Source organism: Bos javanicus, chromosome 7 (assembly GCF_032452875.1).
Source record: "Bos javanicus breed banteng chromosome 7, ARS-OSU_banteng_1.0, whole genome shotgun sequence".
NCBI lineage: Eukaryota > Metazoa > Chordata > Mammalia > Artiodactyla > Bovidae > Bos > Bos javanicus.
Window position 1 is genome coordinate 52,263,844 of NC_083874.1, and position 17,178 is coordinate 52,281,021.

Here is a 17,178-nt window from a genome sequence, read left to right on the forward strand (position 1 = left end):
CCAAGCCCGACTCCCCTAGACCACGCCCAGGCCACGCCTCCTGCGGAGTTCCGCGCTCAGCTTGCTCCGCCCTTCTAGGTCTGGGGCGTGAGAGTCTGGGCTTGGCCGGAGGACAGTAGCGTTGGTCCTAGGATGACAGGGCCATTTCCTTCCCGGCGGGGGTCAAATCCTCGGAAAGCCGAGCCATCCTGTCCAGCTACCTGTCCCAAGCGGGGCGCAGGCCGTGTCGCCTCTCTAGGAGGCTCCGGAGAACCGGCCACGCTGACCCTCTCAGGTGCAGAAAGCCAGCTTCCCCCGGCCCGCTAGGGAAGATTCCCAGCTACACATCCAGCCGGGGCATCTGAGGGCTGGAGCCAAGCCAGGCGTGCCCGATAGACCGATAGAGCGCTCTCGCCTGACTGCCCGTCCTCCTCACCCGGACCCAGACTCGGCACCGCACCGTCGCCGGGTGGCAGTGGGGGAGCTGCGCAGTCACGCGCGCACCACACTTGCGCTCAGAAGCGCGCAAGGCTCTCTCTCTCCGCCCCGCACACCTGGGCTCCGCCCCCTAGTCCCTGGCCGGCGGTCGAAGGCTTTTGGGGACCCAGAGCGGCTGCGGCAGCGCCCCCCTTCTCCTTCCCTTTCCACGGCTGGAGTTGTCCGGAGCCTGTCGCCGGTCCCAACCAGCCCTCATCCCTTTCCATCCTTCCCTCCCCCCACCCCTGCCGCGGCACGGGTATCTGCAGCCGCAGCCCGGAGCCCTTGAGGCGGCGAAGGGGGGAGGGGAAGGAAGCAAGGGATGAGCGCCGGGAGGGCGTCGGGGGCCCTGAGCCGGACTAGGACGCCCCTGGAACCGGAGCCGGAGCCGGAGCCAGAACCAAACCACCGGTACCGGGTGGGCCAGGTGGCCAGGACGGGAGAACCCGAAAGGCGGGAGGGGGTGTGTGTGAGACAGTAGAGGAAGGGGAAGGGGCTGCGGAGGCCTGACTCAGGCCCGCGCAGAAGAGATGTGGACGCTGACTCAGACGCTATCCTTGTGCCGGCCGCCTGAGAATTCCGTCCCATCTCGCTCTGCAGTGTCCTTGGGAGGGACGAAAGCTCAGGATAAGCTGGAAAGGGGGAGCTCTGGGCGTCGGGGAAGCGGGACCAGGGTCGTGGAAGAGGGTCTGCGCAGCCGCCGTCTGACACCCCTGGCCCGGACCAGCACCCCTGGCATGGACAGCTCCTTGGTTGGGTAGGGGGTGGGGCCAGACCTCAGAGGCTTGTCTGTCTCGAATCCTGAGGACGGCATTCCTAACCCTCCCCCCATCCTTAGCTGCAGCCCCCTAACTCCAGGAGCCACCCTGGCCCGTGCTCACCCGCCAGGGCCTCATGTCGGAACCACAGCCTGACCTGGAACCGCCCCAACATGGGCTGTACATGCTCTTCCTGCTTGTGCTGGTCTTCTTCCTCATGGGCCTTGTAGGCTTCATGATCTGCCACGTGCTCAAGAAGAAGGGCTACCGCTGCCGCACCTCGAGGGGCTCGGAGCCTGATGACGCCCAGCTCCAGCCCCGTGAGTGAACAGCCTAGAACCTGGCTCAATCACCTTCCTCCCTCACCCGTCTCCCCACACCACTTCCTGGCCAACAGACCCAGGCTAAATCCCGACCAAGATGGGAAGAGTAATGCTTTCTTGAGTCAGCAAGTGGGGTGCCACCACCCTGAAAGCAGGGCTAGAGAAGGCACCATGGGTGGGAAGCACCCAGTGGTAGTAGTCTTGGACTCCCACTGATTTTCCCTTCTTTTCTGCCCTGGCCCTTGAAATGCTGAGGTACAGCATGATGCAGTTTGGTAAAGGGGTAGGTCTTGAGCAATAAGCCACAGAAGCCACCAGGTAACGTACCTTCAAAGTTGATCCATTTCCCGCTGCCTCACCAACTTCTTTCATCCTTCAGCTGAGGACGATGACATGAATGAGGACACAGTAGAGAGGATTGTTCGCTGCATCATCCAAAATGAAGGTGGGTGTAGGTTGTCCCCTTGTCCCCCACCTCCTCAACTTTCTCTTGCCCTTGCCTTTGCCTCCACTGACCCCTTCCTTTCCTTCTCCCCTCAGCCAACGCTGAGGCCCTGAAGGAGATGCTGGGGGACAGTGAAGGAGAAGGGACAGTGCAGCTGTCCAGGTGAGCTGGAAACATGGGCCAGTATGATTTAGCTTGCCTTGGAGAGTATCCTCTCCTCAAGCACATTCCTCTCCCAGTCTCCTTGCATGATTAGGGTGACAGGGGAGAGTAAGGCGGAATAACGGACAGGAAGAAGAAAGTTTGGTAAAAGTCCTGAATCCTCCAAACCACATCTCTCCTTTAGATGTCATCAAGCCTAGACCTTCATCCCTTATGCCACTCCCCTGGGTTAAACATTGCCCACTTTTTAGCCCTGGGAGGGGAAACAACACATGGTCAGTAACATCTTCATATTCAGTTTATTAGATAAAGACAATAAAAGAATAGTGCGGCCTGGGGGAAGTGGGACATCTGGGGGGGTTTAAGGAGCACGCTAAAAGAACGGGAACAAACAGAACAGGAAGAAAAATGGGAATGTTCCCCCCTGCTCCCTTCCTCCCTACCGTCCAGCGTGGATGCCACCTCCAGCCTGCAAGACGGAGCCCCCTCCCATCATCACACAGTGCACCTGGGCTCCTCAGCCCCGTGCATCCACTGCAGCCGCAACAAGAGACCCCCACTTGTCCGTCAGGGACGCTCCAAGGAAGGAAAGAGTCGCCCCCGGCCTGGGGAGACTACCGTGTTTTCTGTGGGCAGGTGGGTATATAGAGTACCCCTGCGACAGGGAGGTTGAGGTGGGGGTCCACTGCTCAGGCATTTGACTCCAAAGGTGGGCCCTGGCTCTTTCTTCCTGGACTGGGAGCTACAGCAGGATTCAGGCTGCACAATGTGCCCCACAACCTGAGGCCATCTCCCCTGTCTTAGATCGGAAGGACATGGCTCTCAAACCCAGGATGTCCCTGACCAGAGGGAAGGGCCAAGCAGTCTTTGAGAGGTGGCCCTAAGCCCCAGTGTCCCCTCCCCTCCCAGGTTCCGGGTGACGCACATTGAGAAGCGCTACGGGCTGCATGAGCATCGTGATGGCTCTCCCACGGACAGGAGCTGGGGGTCTGGTGGCGGGCAGGACCCAGGAGGTGGCCAGGGGCCTGGGGGAGGGCAACCCAGGACAGGGATGCCTGCCATTGAAAGCCTTCCCCCTGAGAGGCCGCAGCCCCCAGCCCTTGCCAGCACCCCCATGCAGAATGGAGGACTCAGGGACAGCAGCCGAGTCCCTCGTGCACTTGAGGGGAACCCTGGAGCCTCTGCAGAGCCAATGCTTGGGGCTGGAGGGAGGGGCCCAAGCCCAGGGCCAGCCAGAAAAGAAGCAAACGGACAGCCAAGCAAACAGGACACCTCAGATCACCAGGTATGAAGACGTGGCCAGCACTGCAATGGGCTGAGCTCTTATTGCCCCTGCTCTGCGAGGCCACTGGTATGACCCATCTCCTGTTCTCTCATTGTCCACCCCTCCTCTCTCTCAGGTGTCCCCACCACGGGGAGCAGAGGGTGTGTGAGGTGAGTCTGCCTGGGCCCCAAGTCAATCTCATCCTCCCAACCCCTATATGAAACTACCTCAGCCCATCGGTTCCCTGAATCCCCGGGGTCAACCGCAGGCTCAGCCTTTGGTACATATTCCTTGGTTTGGTGGTGGGGAGTTGCCATGTGCTCCAGCGGGTAGGAAAGGTCCCGCAGCCTCTGGGGAAAAGTGGGGGCTCTGCTTGAATAGGAGGCAACAGTCATCCTTCCTTTCCTCCAAGCCACCTCCTTCACTGTGCTGACGGACTACCAGCTGGCAGGCCAGGGAGTGGGTGGGCATGAAGCCCCTCCTCTCCTCTGGACAGCACTGCCCCCCAGCTGAGGGACCCACTCTACTTCCACCTGGAGTTGCACAGTCTCAGGCTGGGGGGACCTGGGGAGAAGTACCATCCCTGGCCCTCAGCCTCTTCCCCTTCCCCTGCCTGCCCGCAGGCTGCCTGACCCACCTTCCCCATCACCTCACTCCATATGCTAGAGCGTGGCGGCTGGGAGCAGGCCCCTGCCCTTGGTGGGCCCTTAAAGCAATAGCACCTTAGGCCCTCTGCCCTCTTGGCACAAGAGGCCCAGGCTCTGGCTCGGGCTTTGTGCCCTTTATTCACTGTCAATAAATCCACTCAGACCATTACAGCTGCTTCGCATACTGGCTCCAGCTCCTTCTGACAGGCCTATCCCTGTCCCAGGCCCCAACCCCAGTGGCTCTGGCATCTGGAGTGGGGTGGTTCACAGAATCAGGGTGGAGACACAAATAAGCCAGAGCCACTCAAGACTTTGGGGAACAAATTCCAGTCCCAGAGATTTCAAGGTAGTTCACCACCCTAGAGATGGGGTGGTGGCAGAAAAGAAAGGGGGTAGTTTCAGCCCTAGAGATGGCTGAAAGATCATGGGGAAAAAGGAGTGGGTTCCAGCCCCAGAAATGGGGAGAGAAGTAATGTCAACCCCTGAAGGTGAGAATGGAAATCAGGGAGATTCCAGCATTTGACTGTGTCACTTTGGATCACCATGGGGAGGGGCAGTCTGATAGCACGGAGATGGGGCAGCAGCATCACTGGGGGATGGAGATTCCCACTGGCTTCAGGTGAGGGGATCTGGGTGGCCAGGATCCGGGGCTTTAGCTGGAGGGGGAGGCGGTGGACGCATCTGTAGGAAACACACAGTCAGTGCTCCCGAAGCTTCCCTTGGGGATATCCCATCCATTCCCTCCGCTCTGCAGATAAAACAGGACAAATTGGAGTGACCCCTCTTCCAAGGGAGGGGCCCTTACCGGCCTGAGTCGAGGTGCCATCATGTCCAGGGACCCAGGGCAGTCCAGGTCTGGATCTGGAAATAAGAGCCACAAGTCAGCCTTCTGACTTTATTTTGTTCACTTCTGTATCTCCAGCACTTAGGACCGTGAAAGTCACTCAGTTGTGTCCAACTCTTTGCGACCCCATGAACTATACAGTCCATGGAATTCTCCAGGCCAGAATACTGGAGTGGACACCTGTTCCCTTCTCCAGGGGATCTTCCCAACCCAGGGATTGAACCCAGGTCTCCCACATTGCAGGCAGATTCTTTACCAGTTGAGCCACCAGGGAAGCCCAAGAATACTGGATTGAGTAGCCTATCCCTTCTCCAGGTAATCTTCCAGACCCAGGAATTGAACCAGGGTTCCTGCATTGCAGGTGGATCCTTTACCAGCTGAGCTACTAGGACCATGGCACTCTGTAAATATTTTCTGATTTAACAAATAGTCACTAACCTGGGTCATAACATCCATCAATCCATCCAACCTCAACACTTACTGGGCACCTGCTGTATACTCAGCCCTGCTAAAGGTACCAGAGTAGGGGAGGTGGGATCAGAGCACCCCCACCCCTAATGGCTGTCAGCGACTGAATAATGAAACACCAACAAACACAATGAATGATCACTAAAGGATTCAAAGTAAACTAAGCGTGTTGGAGAAGTAGGGTGCAGAAAATGGTAACAGGGCCTCCAGGGTCAGGGAGAGAGGTGCAGAGAAGAAAGTGGAAATACCTTTTAGAAGAGATGGTTTTGGAAAAGATGGACGAGGCAAATGATGATGCAAACCAGATGTTTGCAGGATTCAAGAACACTAAGGATGTGTATTGGGAAAACACTGTGGGAGAAACTGGCTAATTTTAATAATAACTGGCTAATTTTAATAATAATAATAATGAGAAACAGTTACTAATTGCATGCTTGCTATGTGCCCAGCACAATGCTGGGTACCCTACAGACATCTCTTTAACTGTCAAAACTCAATAAGGGAGGAACCTTCCTCCTCACTCTGTAAAGGCCCAGACAGGTTAAATTGCATGCTAGGAAGTCTGGGCAGAGTTTGACCAATGGGCCTGGCTCCAAAGCCCAAACTCTTCTACCATCAAGCCTCAGAGAGCCTGAGGGAGGAGGTTCCTGAGGGCAGGTAGAGGGGCCAAGTATAACCCAAGAGTCCCAGACTTCTTGTCTCTTACCCTCCCGGGGGCCCAGCTCCTTCTACTCACCACCGGGCAGGACAGGTGCAGGGGATCCATCCACAGCAGAGGTGGGTGCAGGAGGGGAGAAGCTGGGAGGGGAAGGGGATGGCAGCATCTGGGAATGAGAGGGCAAAGGCTTATTCCTGGCATGTGGGAAGGTTTCACCAGCTATTCCTCCCATCCCATCTTCAGTTCCTGCCCCATCACTTCCCAAGCTAGAAAGCAGCCAAATGCTTGTATATGGGTAGGGTTGTAGGTGATACACATTTCAACAGCCCATATGTATTGACACTTAATATGTCCCAGGCATTTTGCTGGCACTTCACATGCACTAAAAATTTATTCATTCCTCACCACCACCCCATGAAGGAAGTATTTGATGATTACTATGTCAGAGGTGAGACTCAGATTAAACCATCTATCCCAAATCATAGATCTAGTTAGTGACAAAATCTTGCTAGAACAATAGGTACCATATATCAAAGCACCTCCTAGGGGCCATTGGGCTAACGTTTTACCTCCATTATCTCACCACAGGAAAGCTAGTCTCCTGGAAAAGATATCATTATCCCCCTTCTACATGCATGTGAAGAAACAAGCTCAGAGAGACCTAATCATTGCCTAAAGTAATCGAATAGGAATCTGAACTTAAATCCAGCTCTAAAACAGGACAACCAAACTCTTATGAAGACTGCCTTGCTTTCCCTTTCCTCTGTGCCAAAGGAGATGGGGACTCCAAGCCACTATACAGGGAATGGGGTATTAAGATGAATATGGGACCTCCGTGAATGGGAGGGTCAACCAGAGATCCCTGGGGACCCAGGGAAAAGGAAGGCTCACCTGCTCAGGGTCTGAGAGTTCAGATGGCCCCGGGGGGCCAAGTAGCTCCTCCACCAGCAGGGAGGGGAAGACCCCAACATGGCCCCCAAATTCTCCCCTCCAGAAGCCGTCATCCACTCCATCCTGGGCCCGGGGCAGCAGGCGGATGAGCGCCCCCTCAGGGAAACTCAGCTCCTCGGCGCTCTGTCCAGTGTAGCTGTACAGTGCACGAGCCAGGAATGCTGTAGAAGCCCAGGAGAGATGGTGAGGGGAGGAGGTAGGCAGCGTGCCCTGGACCATGACACCCCAGGGCCACAACGACTCAGCAATTCTTGTCCCTTTCTTACCTGTGGGCTCTGCCCCCAAAGGGTTGTCGCTGTCACGGCTGCTCTCAGGGAAGGAGAGGTCCGCGAAGTTGAGATAGCGCTCAGGGACAAAGCCTACCTCACCGTGCTGGTTCCGAGCCTGCTCTCCCAGCCATGTGAACAGAAAGTGGGCTTGCCTCAGCTGTCCACGGCCCTGGCCCTTCTGCACTCAGGCTTCCAGCTTTTCTGGCTGGGTCTTTATGGGCCACAGAGAAGTCCCTCCCACTGCTCCCTTGCCAAGGTCTGAGCCCCAGGTCCCTACCCACCTTGACCCATTCGTCGGCATCTCCCTCCTCTATGACCTCCAGCCACTCGCCCTCTGTGATGGTCAGCTCGTCCTCACGTCCTGCCTGGGCCCCACAAAGAACAGTTCAGGACCGCTTGTCCCCTAGCCCTCTGGTCTGAGGTCCTTACCCCCATTCACACCTGATAGCCAAACACCACATGGGCAGGGCAGGGGAGGGGCCTGGTGGCCAGGGCTGCGGGGGCAGGCTCCTCAAAGAGCTCCCCAGTCTCCTCACATTCCTCAAAGTCAGACAGCTCCACATCCTCAGCCTGTAGGGGCAGAGAACAGACATCACTGTGAGGCCTGGTCTCAAGTACCCTCTGTGTCTCCCACTCTTCCATCATTCCGTAAACCTTGTGGATCCTCCTCCAAGACAGTACCACCCAACCGTTCACCCTGGCTCACAGGGTGATCATCATCACAGAGCAGGAAAACACTAATGATAATCACAGAGTTACAGTAGTGAGCGCTTACTGTGTACCAGGCACAGTGCTATGTATCTTATGTACCTTGTCTTGTTTAAGTTTCTTAATGGCGTGCATACTCAGTCATGTCAACTCTTTGCAACCCCATGGACTATAGCCTGCCAGGCTCCTCTGTCCATGGAATTTTCTCAGGCAAGAATAATGGAGTGGATTGTCATTCCTACTCCAGGGGATCTTCCTGACCCAGGGATCAACCCACATCTCCTGCACCTCCTGCATGGGCAGGCGGGTTCTTTACCACTGGTGGCACCAGAGAAGCCAAGTTTCTTAATAACCCTGTGTTATTTTGTGGAACTACGAACCTCGTTTTACTTATGAGGAAATTGATGTTCAGAAAGCTTAAATCACTTTCCAAGATCACACAGCTAATAAATGGAATGTCTGGTACTCAAACTGCTTACAGCCTGCTCTCAGGACCTTAGTTCGTAACCACCATTCTATACTAACAGTAGAAGTTAACTGAGAGCTCTCTCTGTTACAAACCATGCCAAGAATTAAACACGTAAGTGATTCCATTCAAGCCTCACAACAACCTGTTGAGTTACGTACCATTGTGATTCCTGCTTCATAAGGTCTGCTTTCCGCTAGGGCTCTTTACCCTCCCAGGTGTGTAAGGCTAGGGAGTGGAGGGAGCTCACCGTGGGAGAGAAGTCCCTCTGGGATAGCCGGGCCTCGCTGAGCCGTCGCTCCTGCTCCACCTCATCCTGGGCCTGGGTCATGGCTGGCTTCAGCCAGTGCTGCACATCCAGGCCAGCCCCCTGCAGCAGGGCCAGCCGGGCAGCCCCCTTCACCTGGCTCACCTGACATGGGGAAGAGGGATCAACCCAGGTGATGGCTGGGTCTGCCTTTGGGAAGTGAGTGGAGCCTCCCCAGATATGTCCACCCTCTACAACTTTCTGCTTGCAGTCTCCCCACCATCAGATGGAGTGGAGGAGGCCGGAGGAGGTGTGATCTCAGTGGCCCTAAACCCCCAGCGTGGTGCCTCACCTGGGCCCGTCGGATGTTCTCCCTTACTTCCTGCAGCCGCTGTTCTATGCCTGGAGCCTCTCGCTCTGGAGCCTGCTGCCGCCTCTGCTCCAGCCGCTGCAGCACCTGGTTGGGAAGGTGGAGGACGGGGGAGGGTGGAGATACCATGGGGCACAACTTAGAACAACCTGGTAGTTAGCTAGTTGCTTCACATGCATTCTGTCATTTAATGTTCCCTGGGATGTGGGTGCTATTATTAGCCCCATTTTAATGACAAGGAAACTGAGGTCCAAAGAGCTGAAGTCACTCAATACTCTCTTACTCAGGGTTATATAACTAGAAAGCAACAGAGCAGGATTTGAGTCCAGGTGAGTCTTGCTCCCAAGACTATGCTCTTAATTACTGTGCCACACTGTCAGCTTGAATTACTCTTCCCTTCCCTCTTGCCTACAGCCCCATGACATCCCTCAGTGACTCTGGGACCCCCATCTCTCAGCATTTCTTGCCCACCCACAACACCTGCACCCCCACCTCACCCGATGCCCATGATGCTGGATCTTATAGTCTCGGGCAGCTCGGCTCGTCCAGCGTTGAACTTCTTTCTCCAGGCCACTCTGCCCCGCCACACCTCCTGCACCTCCTTCCAGCTCTAGGACACACACCTGAATGAACAGGGAGCTGTTCATGTGAGGACTGCCTGACGCTGCTCCTTAACACCTCCTCCCTGCAGTTCCCTCCTTGTCTCCTCCCCACAAACAGGTGGGAGCACACACCTATGATTGTGGACACAGGTGTGCTTCCGTGTGGACACACAAACACAGTCCTGGAAATGGGATCCAGGTTGAGGGGAAGAGGGAGAATGAAAAAGACAGTGAAGTGAAAAGAGAGAAGGGTGGGATAAAGAGTGTTAATCTGTGTCCTGGTGGGAGGGAGGTGAACTGGGGTTCTGAAACCCTCTCTCCATGGTTTAACAGTCTCTAAGTAAATTCCACAGGCTTCCCTGGGGGCTCAGTGGTAAAGAATCTGCCTATCCATGCAGGAGGAGATGTGGGTTTGATCCCTGAGTTGGGATGACCCCCTGGAGAAGGAAATGGCAACCCACTCCAGTATTCTTGCATGGGAAATCCCCTGGACAGAGGAGCCTGGTGGGCTACAGTCCATGGGGTCACAAAAGAGTCGGACATGACTGAGCAACTGAAGAACAACAAAGTTAATACTAGGATGTGAATAATGGGAGAGAGGTCTAAACCACAGTCCCCTTTACAACTGGCCTGGATCCACCTAGCACAGAGGTCTCACCTGATCATTCCCTGCTGGCTGAAACTGCTGAGGTGGGGTGGGGGAAAACACTCCAGGTTCCTGAAGAAAAAGCTCCAGATCCTGCTCCCAGCTTACCTTGGAGGTTGGAAAAAAATCAAAGTCAGCCATTCACTGGCTCCCTCTCCAAGCCTGTCCCCAGCCTTTCTTGGAAGAAGAAGGACAAGGTGAGAAGGAAATGGGCAGACATGTGGTGGGGTGGGCTGTACTGGGAGAGAAGGGTAAAGAGGATCTCTGGAGGGCTCCAATAGGGCACAGCCCTCACCTGGGAGGTCGCTTGCCTTCCGTGGCGAGCATGCTCCAGGGCCATCTCTGCAGCTTCCAGCTCCGTGCGGCTCAGTGAGGTCAGCGGGTCCCTCAGGTGTTCTAACAGCTCACTGACCAGAGCCTGGAGAGAGTCCCAAGATGCTGACACTACCCTCCCCCCAAGCAGGCTCTCTGTCCAGGTTTGGGTGGGAGATGGGCATGAGGTATGGGAAATTGGGAAGGAATAAGACATTATTATTGCTTCTAAAAACAGACCCTCTTGTGTACATAGCACTTAACACTTTAAAAAGCATTTTCACATTCATTCTCTCCCTTGAGCCCCATTAGTCTTATAAAGTAGTCTGAGCAGGGGTTATTCCTGTTGAGGAAACAGGAGTTCAGAAGGGTTAAGTGTTCTGCACAATGTCATGCAGCCAGCTAGAAGCAGAAGCTAGGAATGTCTCTTCTGCCCATTCTAAGCAGGCTAAATCCCCTGCCCTACTCAGCCTGTCAGTGATGGGAAGCAGGGAGAGGCTCTCCCTGCGGAGAGGCAGGGGTATCTAGGCTGAGACTAGCCTTGAGCAGGGCTGGCAGTTCTTCCTGGTAGTAGTGGTCAAGGTGGGCATTGGTGGCCACCAAGTTGAGCAGGTACTCATTGCGGGCTGCTCTCAGCTGCTGGGAGTACTGGGCCGACTGGGCAGACAGCTAGGAGAGGAACATAAGTGTCAGCTGGGAGCTCTAGACTCTTGGGGTTCTTCCAAGGCCAACCCAGATCCAGAAAGAATTCTCACATTATTGACATAACTGGCAAACTATACTAAAAATTTTACATACTCACAACTCCTGATAAAAATCCTCTAGTGGAAACTGCATACATTTAGAAGAAAACCCCACCTGCTCCTTACCATGGTCTACCAGGGCCAACATGAGCTGGCCCCAGCACCTTCTCTCTTTCCACAGTGCTCGTCCCCCTGCTCACAGTGCTCCAGCCACACTGGCTTTCTCTCAGTTCCTTGAGCCTACAAAGTTATTCTCACCTCAGAGCCTTTGCACTTATCACTGCCTCTCCCTAGAGTGTTCTTCTCCTACATCTTTGCACAGTTGGTTCCTTCTTGATATTCAACCCACCTGTTTAGGGAGGCTTTCCCTCTAAATTGGAGAAGGCAATGGCACCCCACTCCAGTACTCTTGCCTGGAAAATCCCATGGATGGAGCAGCCTGATGGGCTGCAGTCCACAGGGTCGCTACAAGTCAGACACGACTGAGCGACTTCACTTTCACTTTTCACTTTCATGCACTGGAGGAGGAAATGGCAACCCATTCCAGTACTCTTGCCTGGAGTATCCCATGGATGGGGAAGCCTGGTGGGCTGCCATCTATGGGGTCGCACAGAGTCGGACACGACTGAAGTGACTTAGCAGCAGTAGCAGCCCTCTAAATTACACTCCCCTGTTATGCTTTATCAAAGGACCTTCTTTTCTTTTCATTTATTCTGAGTCTTTGTTTATTTACTATCTGTCCCCCCTAATCAGGCTGTGAAAGCAGGAACTCTACTGGTAGTGTTCCCCACTGTATCCCTCGTGTTTCGAACAATGCCTAGTACATAAAAGTCCTCAATAAGTGCATAAAAAAGGAACGAAAAATAAAGGTACTATGTCTATTTTATAGATGAAAATGAGTCTCGGAGAGAACAAGTTTACCAAGGTCATGCACCAAGGAAGTACAGTAGCCTGGATTCATCCCAGTCCCTCTGACTTATGCCCCTGGGTTCCAAGCCACTAGACTAATCTGTCCACCTCTCCCTGTCCCCACTCATGCCCACATCCTCTGAACCTTGGTGCTGAGTTTCTGAAGACTGGTCCGAGTGTGAAAGAGGCCATGGTCACTTCGGTTAAGCCTGTGCGGGCAAAGGAAAGGAGTGGAGGTCAGACCCAGCCATGGTGCCTTGGCTCTACACCCTGTCCCCAGGCTTCTCAGCTCCCCATCAGCCCACCTGGCCTGGACATCAGCCGCCTTCTCCTGGGCCAAGGCCCACACGCGTTCCCGCTGCCCATACAGCTTTCGGCTTCGGCTCAGCTCCCGGACAGACTGCAGCACCTCAGCCTGTGCCCTCTGGAGGTTCTCTGCTCCCTAGGGGCGTGGACACAGGAAGTCCTGATCCAGGCCACCTCCATCCCTGAGTTAGCCCTTCCTTCACCCCATCCACTGAACCATACCTTCCGAAGCACCTGCTCCTTAGCACTCCGCCCCGTGCCCCCAGCCAGGTCACGGTATCGGTCAGATGCCTGGAGCCGGGCTTGGCCCCCAGCCACAGTGGCATCTAGCAGGCAGCGCCAGGCACCGAACACCATCCTGCCTCTCCCCAGAGAAAGACTGTGTTAAGGAGGGGAGCACTCCAAAGCTTCACGAGACACCCTCCTCCCAGCACCATGGGAGACAGACAGCTTTCCCTTCCCCCTCGTCTGGGAGCCCATCGATCGATCCGCCCATTATCTCAGCCACAAGGATCCCTCATGCCCTCCACCGCCATCCAGTGTCCTTGCTGGGTCAGCTGCTCTCCTCCTGCTGTATCAGCTCCACCTACAGCTCACGTGCCCTCCCCACAGGTTCCTGGGGTTGAGTGCCTCATTCCTTCTTGGCTCCCAGTTCCCCCCACCCCACCCCACTGTGGGACTCACCTGCTGTCCATCTCCCCACTCCGGTGTCCTTCCCTCTTCAAGAATGGCCCAGCCAGTTTCTGGAGTGCCTGGTGGGAAAACCATCACAGACCCAATTCCCTTTCAAAGACCCCATACATGAGAACACAGGACCAGAATATGATAATACCCCTCACTTTGCTAAGAGCTTTACATGCATTAACTTATTCCATCCTTGCAAGAACCCTGTGTGAAGATACAATTATTGTTATTCCCATTTTACAGAGAAAGAAATTGAGGCCCAGAAGGTTAAGTAACTTGTCCAAGGTCACACAACTTAATAGTACCACAGCAGGGACTTGACACACACGTGCCTGATTCTAGGCACATGCTCTTGACCAGAACAAGAGTATGTGTGGAGCCACACTGCTGGTGGTGTAAAGGAGGCCAGAACAAAAGGAAAGGTCCAGAGAAGAGTCCCATACCTGCCCATACTCCCGTTCAATGGCTGCCCTCTGCTTGCTGTAGGATCTGTGGAGATTGGGGAGGGTGGGGTGGGGGTGGTGTTACTGTTTGGTCCATTTCTCCCACCCTCCATCCTCTCTTCAGCGTGGTCAGGAAGGAGTGGGGAGTCAGGCCTAGAGTGTGACTACACTGACACTGAAGAGAGAGTCCTTGAGATCACCTCGGGCAGCCGCAGCACAGGACAACCGCACCTCAGTGCTCAGAGACTCAGCAGGATCTTCCCCACCCCTGGAGAGCCATCTGTGGGCTTGGAGGTGAGGACGCATGGGGGCCTGGGTACAGAGTCCGCCAGCCTTCCAACAGGCCTGGGGTGGGGGTGGGGGGGGCGGCTTCTGCACAAAGCTTGATTGTGGGGGTGGCGGGCCGGTGTGGAGTGAAGGGCTTTGAGGGAGGGTCCCAGTGTGTTTATATGTGTTGGAGTGGGCACAAGGATAATACCTATCCGGTATGAGAGAGGCCTAAGGTGAAGGACTTGAATGGGCAGGTTGGAGAGCTCTTCACCCCCGCCCACCCCGACAGCTGTAGTATGTTGGAGAAGGGGCGGAGCATGTGACAGAGAAAGTGGGGGTATGTGGAGGGGGTCAGGGGTTACCTGATATCCTCCAGTAGGTCTGCCTCTCTCTGCTGCCGGGTCTGAAGGATGCTCAGCTGCTCCAGGAAGCGAAGCTTCACCTCCTGGGCCGGCTTCACCTGTAGGGGTAAAAAGAAGATGAAGACCCCTGGCGCGAGGACCTGAAAAACACTCCGCGCTGGGAGCGGTGAGGGGGCGGGGCCAAGGAGGAGCTGGGATGTTTCCTCGGTTACTTCTGGGTTGGCCTTTGACCCCTTCCTACTCTTCGACCCCCCCCCCCGGGCAGGTCTAGTGCCCGCTTGGTCCCCATCACTCCCCCAGCCCGCCAGGAGTCCCTGTTTCCAGGCCAAGCTCACTTTTCGGGGCGGCGGCTGCATCTCCGCTCCGGCCCAGGCAGCGACTCGACTCCGGAACTCGAGGAAGCCCCGCCCACATGTAAGCCCCGCCCCTGTCCGGCTCCGCCCTCGCCCCGCCCACGCCTGGTCAGTCTACTTGCTGCGCGGCAGAGCGCGAGGGGGCCGCAGAGAAACTGAACCTCCGTTACTGCTGCGAATACCCCGGAAAGGGTCCGCGCCGCCCGGTGGACGCCGCGTCCGCTGGACAGTAGGGGGAAACCTCAGGTTTCTGTGTCAAGACGCCTGGGTTCTATTTCTAGTAGGGAGCTGCTGACTCAGCCCATAATTATTTCTAATCATTCATTTACATATGCAGATCTCCAATCCTGACGCGACGGCTGAAGGACGGCGAGGAACTCAGTCTATGACCAGGAAAACTGAATCACTGGATGCCTCATTGAAGATGCGTCTGATGAGGGAAACAGGGCTGGTCCAAGGCCTTTTCCCAATTCCCACTGAACTGGAAAAGCCGGCGTGTGAGCGAGGATGAGAAAGACGCCTGGAGCCAGGAAGGAACCAGTACCAGAGGAAAAGACAGGTACATCCTGGGCCAATGGAGAAGAAACAACCAGCGGGCGTGAGCTGGGAGATGAACGTGGGGACCTGTGGCCTAGAAAGCCTCTATCACCTTTAGGTTCTGCACCCTTAAGGTTCTGCACCCCTGCTCCACCCCACCCCTGCACTGCCTTCTGGAGATGTGCACACCCTTTCCTCATCCTTTTCACCTTTACGTGGCTCACATCTCCTCACCACACCCGACTTGGAAAAGGCAGGTAGGTATCTGTGGCCCAAATTCCAGATTCGTATTTCCAACAGCTCACCTCCATGAAGATCACCTCAGGAGATCTAAATAGGTACCTCAAACTTTTAAAACAGCTCTTTCCACCTGATCCTTCCCCAGTCACCTCTCCCAGTTAACATACTAAATGGAACCATTCTCCATACAGTGAGTAAAGTCAGAAACCCAGAGTCTATGTGCCTTCCCTTCTACCCCCACATTCCATCCATCAGTTCAGTTAGTTGCTCAGTTGTGTCCGATTCTTTGAGACTCCATGGACTACAGCACACCAGGCTTCCCTGTCCATCACCAACTCCCGAAACTTACTCAAACTCATGTCCATTGAGTCAGTGATGCCATCCAACTATCTCATCCTCTGTTGTCCCCTTCTCTTCCTACCTTCAATCTTTCCCAGCAACAAGGTCTTTTCAAATGAGTCAGCTCTTCACATCAGGTGGCCAAAGTATTGGAGTTTCAGCTTCAGCATCAGTCCTTCCAATGAATATTCAGGACTGATTTCCTTTAGGATGGACTGGTTGGATCTCCTTGCAGTCCAGGGGACTCTCAAGAGTCTTCTCCAACACCACAGTTTAAAACCATCAATTCTTCAGCGCTCAACTTTCTTTATAGTCCAGCTGTCACATCCATACATGACTACTGGAAAAACCATAGCTTTGACTAGATGGACCTTTGTTGGCAAAGTAATGTGTGTGCTTTTTAATATGCTATCTAGGTTGGTCATAGCTTTTCTTCCAAGGAGCAAGCGTCTTTTAGTTTCATGGTTGCAATCACCATCTGCAGTGATTTTGGAACCCCAAGAAATAAAGTCTGTCACTGTTTCCATTGTTTCCCCAACTATTTGCCATGAAGTGATGGGACCAGATGCCATGATCTTAGTTTCCTGAATGTTGAGTTTTAAGCTAACTTTTTCACTCTCCTCTTTCACTTTCATCAAGAGGCTCTTTAGTTCTTCTTCACTTTCTGCCATAAGGGTGGTGTCATCTGCATATCTGAGGTATTGATATTTCCATCCATCAGGAAGTCTTAAATGTTCTATCTCCCACTTAATAACTTCTCTCAATTTCTAGAACCAACAGCCTGGTCCAAGCCCCCATTATCAGTTTCCCATATGGTCTGGTACCTGGTCTCTTTCAGTCTTCCCCCCAACAATCCATTGTTCAGAAAACAGCCTGAGTGATCAATCTTTTTTTAAAAAGGAGAAAATTTCACCCCTCTCTTCCCTAAAACTCTTTGATTGCTTCAGAATAAAATCATGGCCTACAAGACTGTGCATGATCAGGTCCCTCCCCATCTTTCCCCTCAGCCCATACTGTGGTATCACTCCAGTCTCCTTGCTCTTCCCCCAATATCCCAAGTCCCTTCCCATTGCAGAGCCTTCATACCTACTGCCTTTTCATTCCTTCTGGAGTGCTCCTTCTCCCAGCATTCCACATGCCTGGCTTCTTATTCTTACATTTCAGCTCTTCACAGAAACCCTTCCACCCAGCCCAGTGCCACCTCCACAAGCACATCACTTTGGTTTAGTTGTTTCACAGCACTGATTGTGTGTGTGCATCTTCTGTTTTCCCTTTACAGTGGAAGCTCCATTAAAGCAAGGACTCCATCTCTTTTGTTCACACTATATCCCAAATACCTGGCCCAATTAGGTGTTCAGTATATACATGTTGAATAACTGAATGAATTAATGGCAGC

At 54.2% G+C, this 17,178-nt stretch overlaps 2 protein-coding genes across 9 annotated transcripts; one reads left to right on the forward strand and one right to left on the reverse strand.

The window, feature by feature from the left end:
• Positions 1–39: 39 nt before the first annotated feature.
• Positions 40–4,224, forward strand: RELL2 (RELT like 2). Of its 4 annotated transcripts, none has more exons than XM_061423794.1 (8): positions 40–274; positions 1,295–1,534; positions 1,917–1,982; positions 2,078–2,144; positions 2,595–2,780; positions 3,054–3,429; positions 3,545–3,578; positions 3,821–4,224. In XM_061423794.1, exons 2-7 carry the CDS (start codon positions 1,351–1,353, stop codon positions 3,575–3,577), a joined length of 912 nt encoding a protein of 303 aa, XP_061279778.1. In that variant the 5' UTR covers positions 40–274; positions 1,295–1,350; the 3' UTR covers position 3,578; positions 3,821–4,224. The 4 variants fall into 4 exon arrangements, with proteins under 4 accessions (XP_061279778.1, XP_061279777.1, XP_061279775.1 ...); XM_061423793.1 differs by lacking the exon at positions 40–274 and adding an exon at positions 285–883; XM_061423791.1 differs by lacking the exon at positions 40–274 and adding an exon at positions 285–874.
• FCHSD1 (FCH and double SH3 domains 1) lies at positions 2,425–14,740 on the reverse strand. Of its 5 annotated transcripts, none has more exons than XM_061423781.1 (20): positions 14,649–14,740; positions 14,314–14,411; positions 13,682–13,727; positions 13,239–13,306; positions 12,777–12,912; positions 12,554–12,690; positions 12,394–12,457; positions 11,137–11,265; positions 10,580–10,702; positions 10,297–10,392; positions 9,534–9,659; positions 9,019–9,123; positions 8,670–8,831; positions 7,687–7,815; positions 7,527–7,610; positions 7,243–7,360; positions 6,917–7,137; positions 6,104–6,191; positions 4,861–4,916; positions 2,425–4,736 (listed from the first exon to the last, which is right to left on the reverse strand). In XM_061423781.1, the coding sequence occupies exons 1-20, from the start codon at positions 14,667–14,669 to the stop codon at positions 4,671–4,673; spliced, it is 2,073 nt and encodes a 690-aa protein (XP_061279765.1). In that variant the 5' UTR covers positions 14,670–14,740; the 3' UTR covers positions 2,425–4,670. The 5 variants fall into 5 exon arrangements, with proteins under 5 accessions (XP_061279765.1, XP_061279764.1, XP_061279763.1 ...); XM_061423780.1 differs by having other exon boundaries at positions 12,777–12,918; XM_061423779.1 differs by having other exon boundaries at positions 6,917–7,360.
• Between the last annotated feature and the right edge of the window lie 2,438 nt (positions 14,741–17,178).

Bases quoted from the DNA above. Each gene is read 5' to 3' on its own strand.
- RELL2 (XM_061423794.1), top strand. From the start codon at position 1,351: ATGTCGGAACCACAGCCTGACCTGGAACCGCCCCAACATGGGCTGTAC. The intron at 1,535-1,916 runs GTGAGTGAACAG...TTCATCCTTCAG, and splicing joins TGACGCCCAGCTCCAGCCCC to CTGAGGACGATGACATGAAT. The intron at 2,781-3,053 runs GTGGGTATATAG...CTCCCCTCCCAG, and splicing joins ACCGTGTTTTCTGTGGGCAG to GTTCCGGGTGACGCACATTG.
- FCHSD1 (XM_061423778.1), bottom strand. From the start codon at position 14,669: ATGCAGCCGCCGCCCCGAAAA. The intron at 13,728-14,313 runs GTAACCCCTGAC...CAATCTCCACAG, and splicing joins GACCTACTGGAGGATATCAG to ATCCTACAGCAAGCAGAGGG. The intron at 6,192-6,916 runs GTGAGCCTTCCT...TCTCATTCCCAG, and splicing joins AACTCTCAGACCCTGAGCAG to ATGCTGCCATCCCCTTCCCC.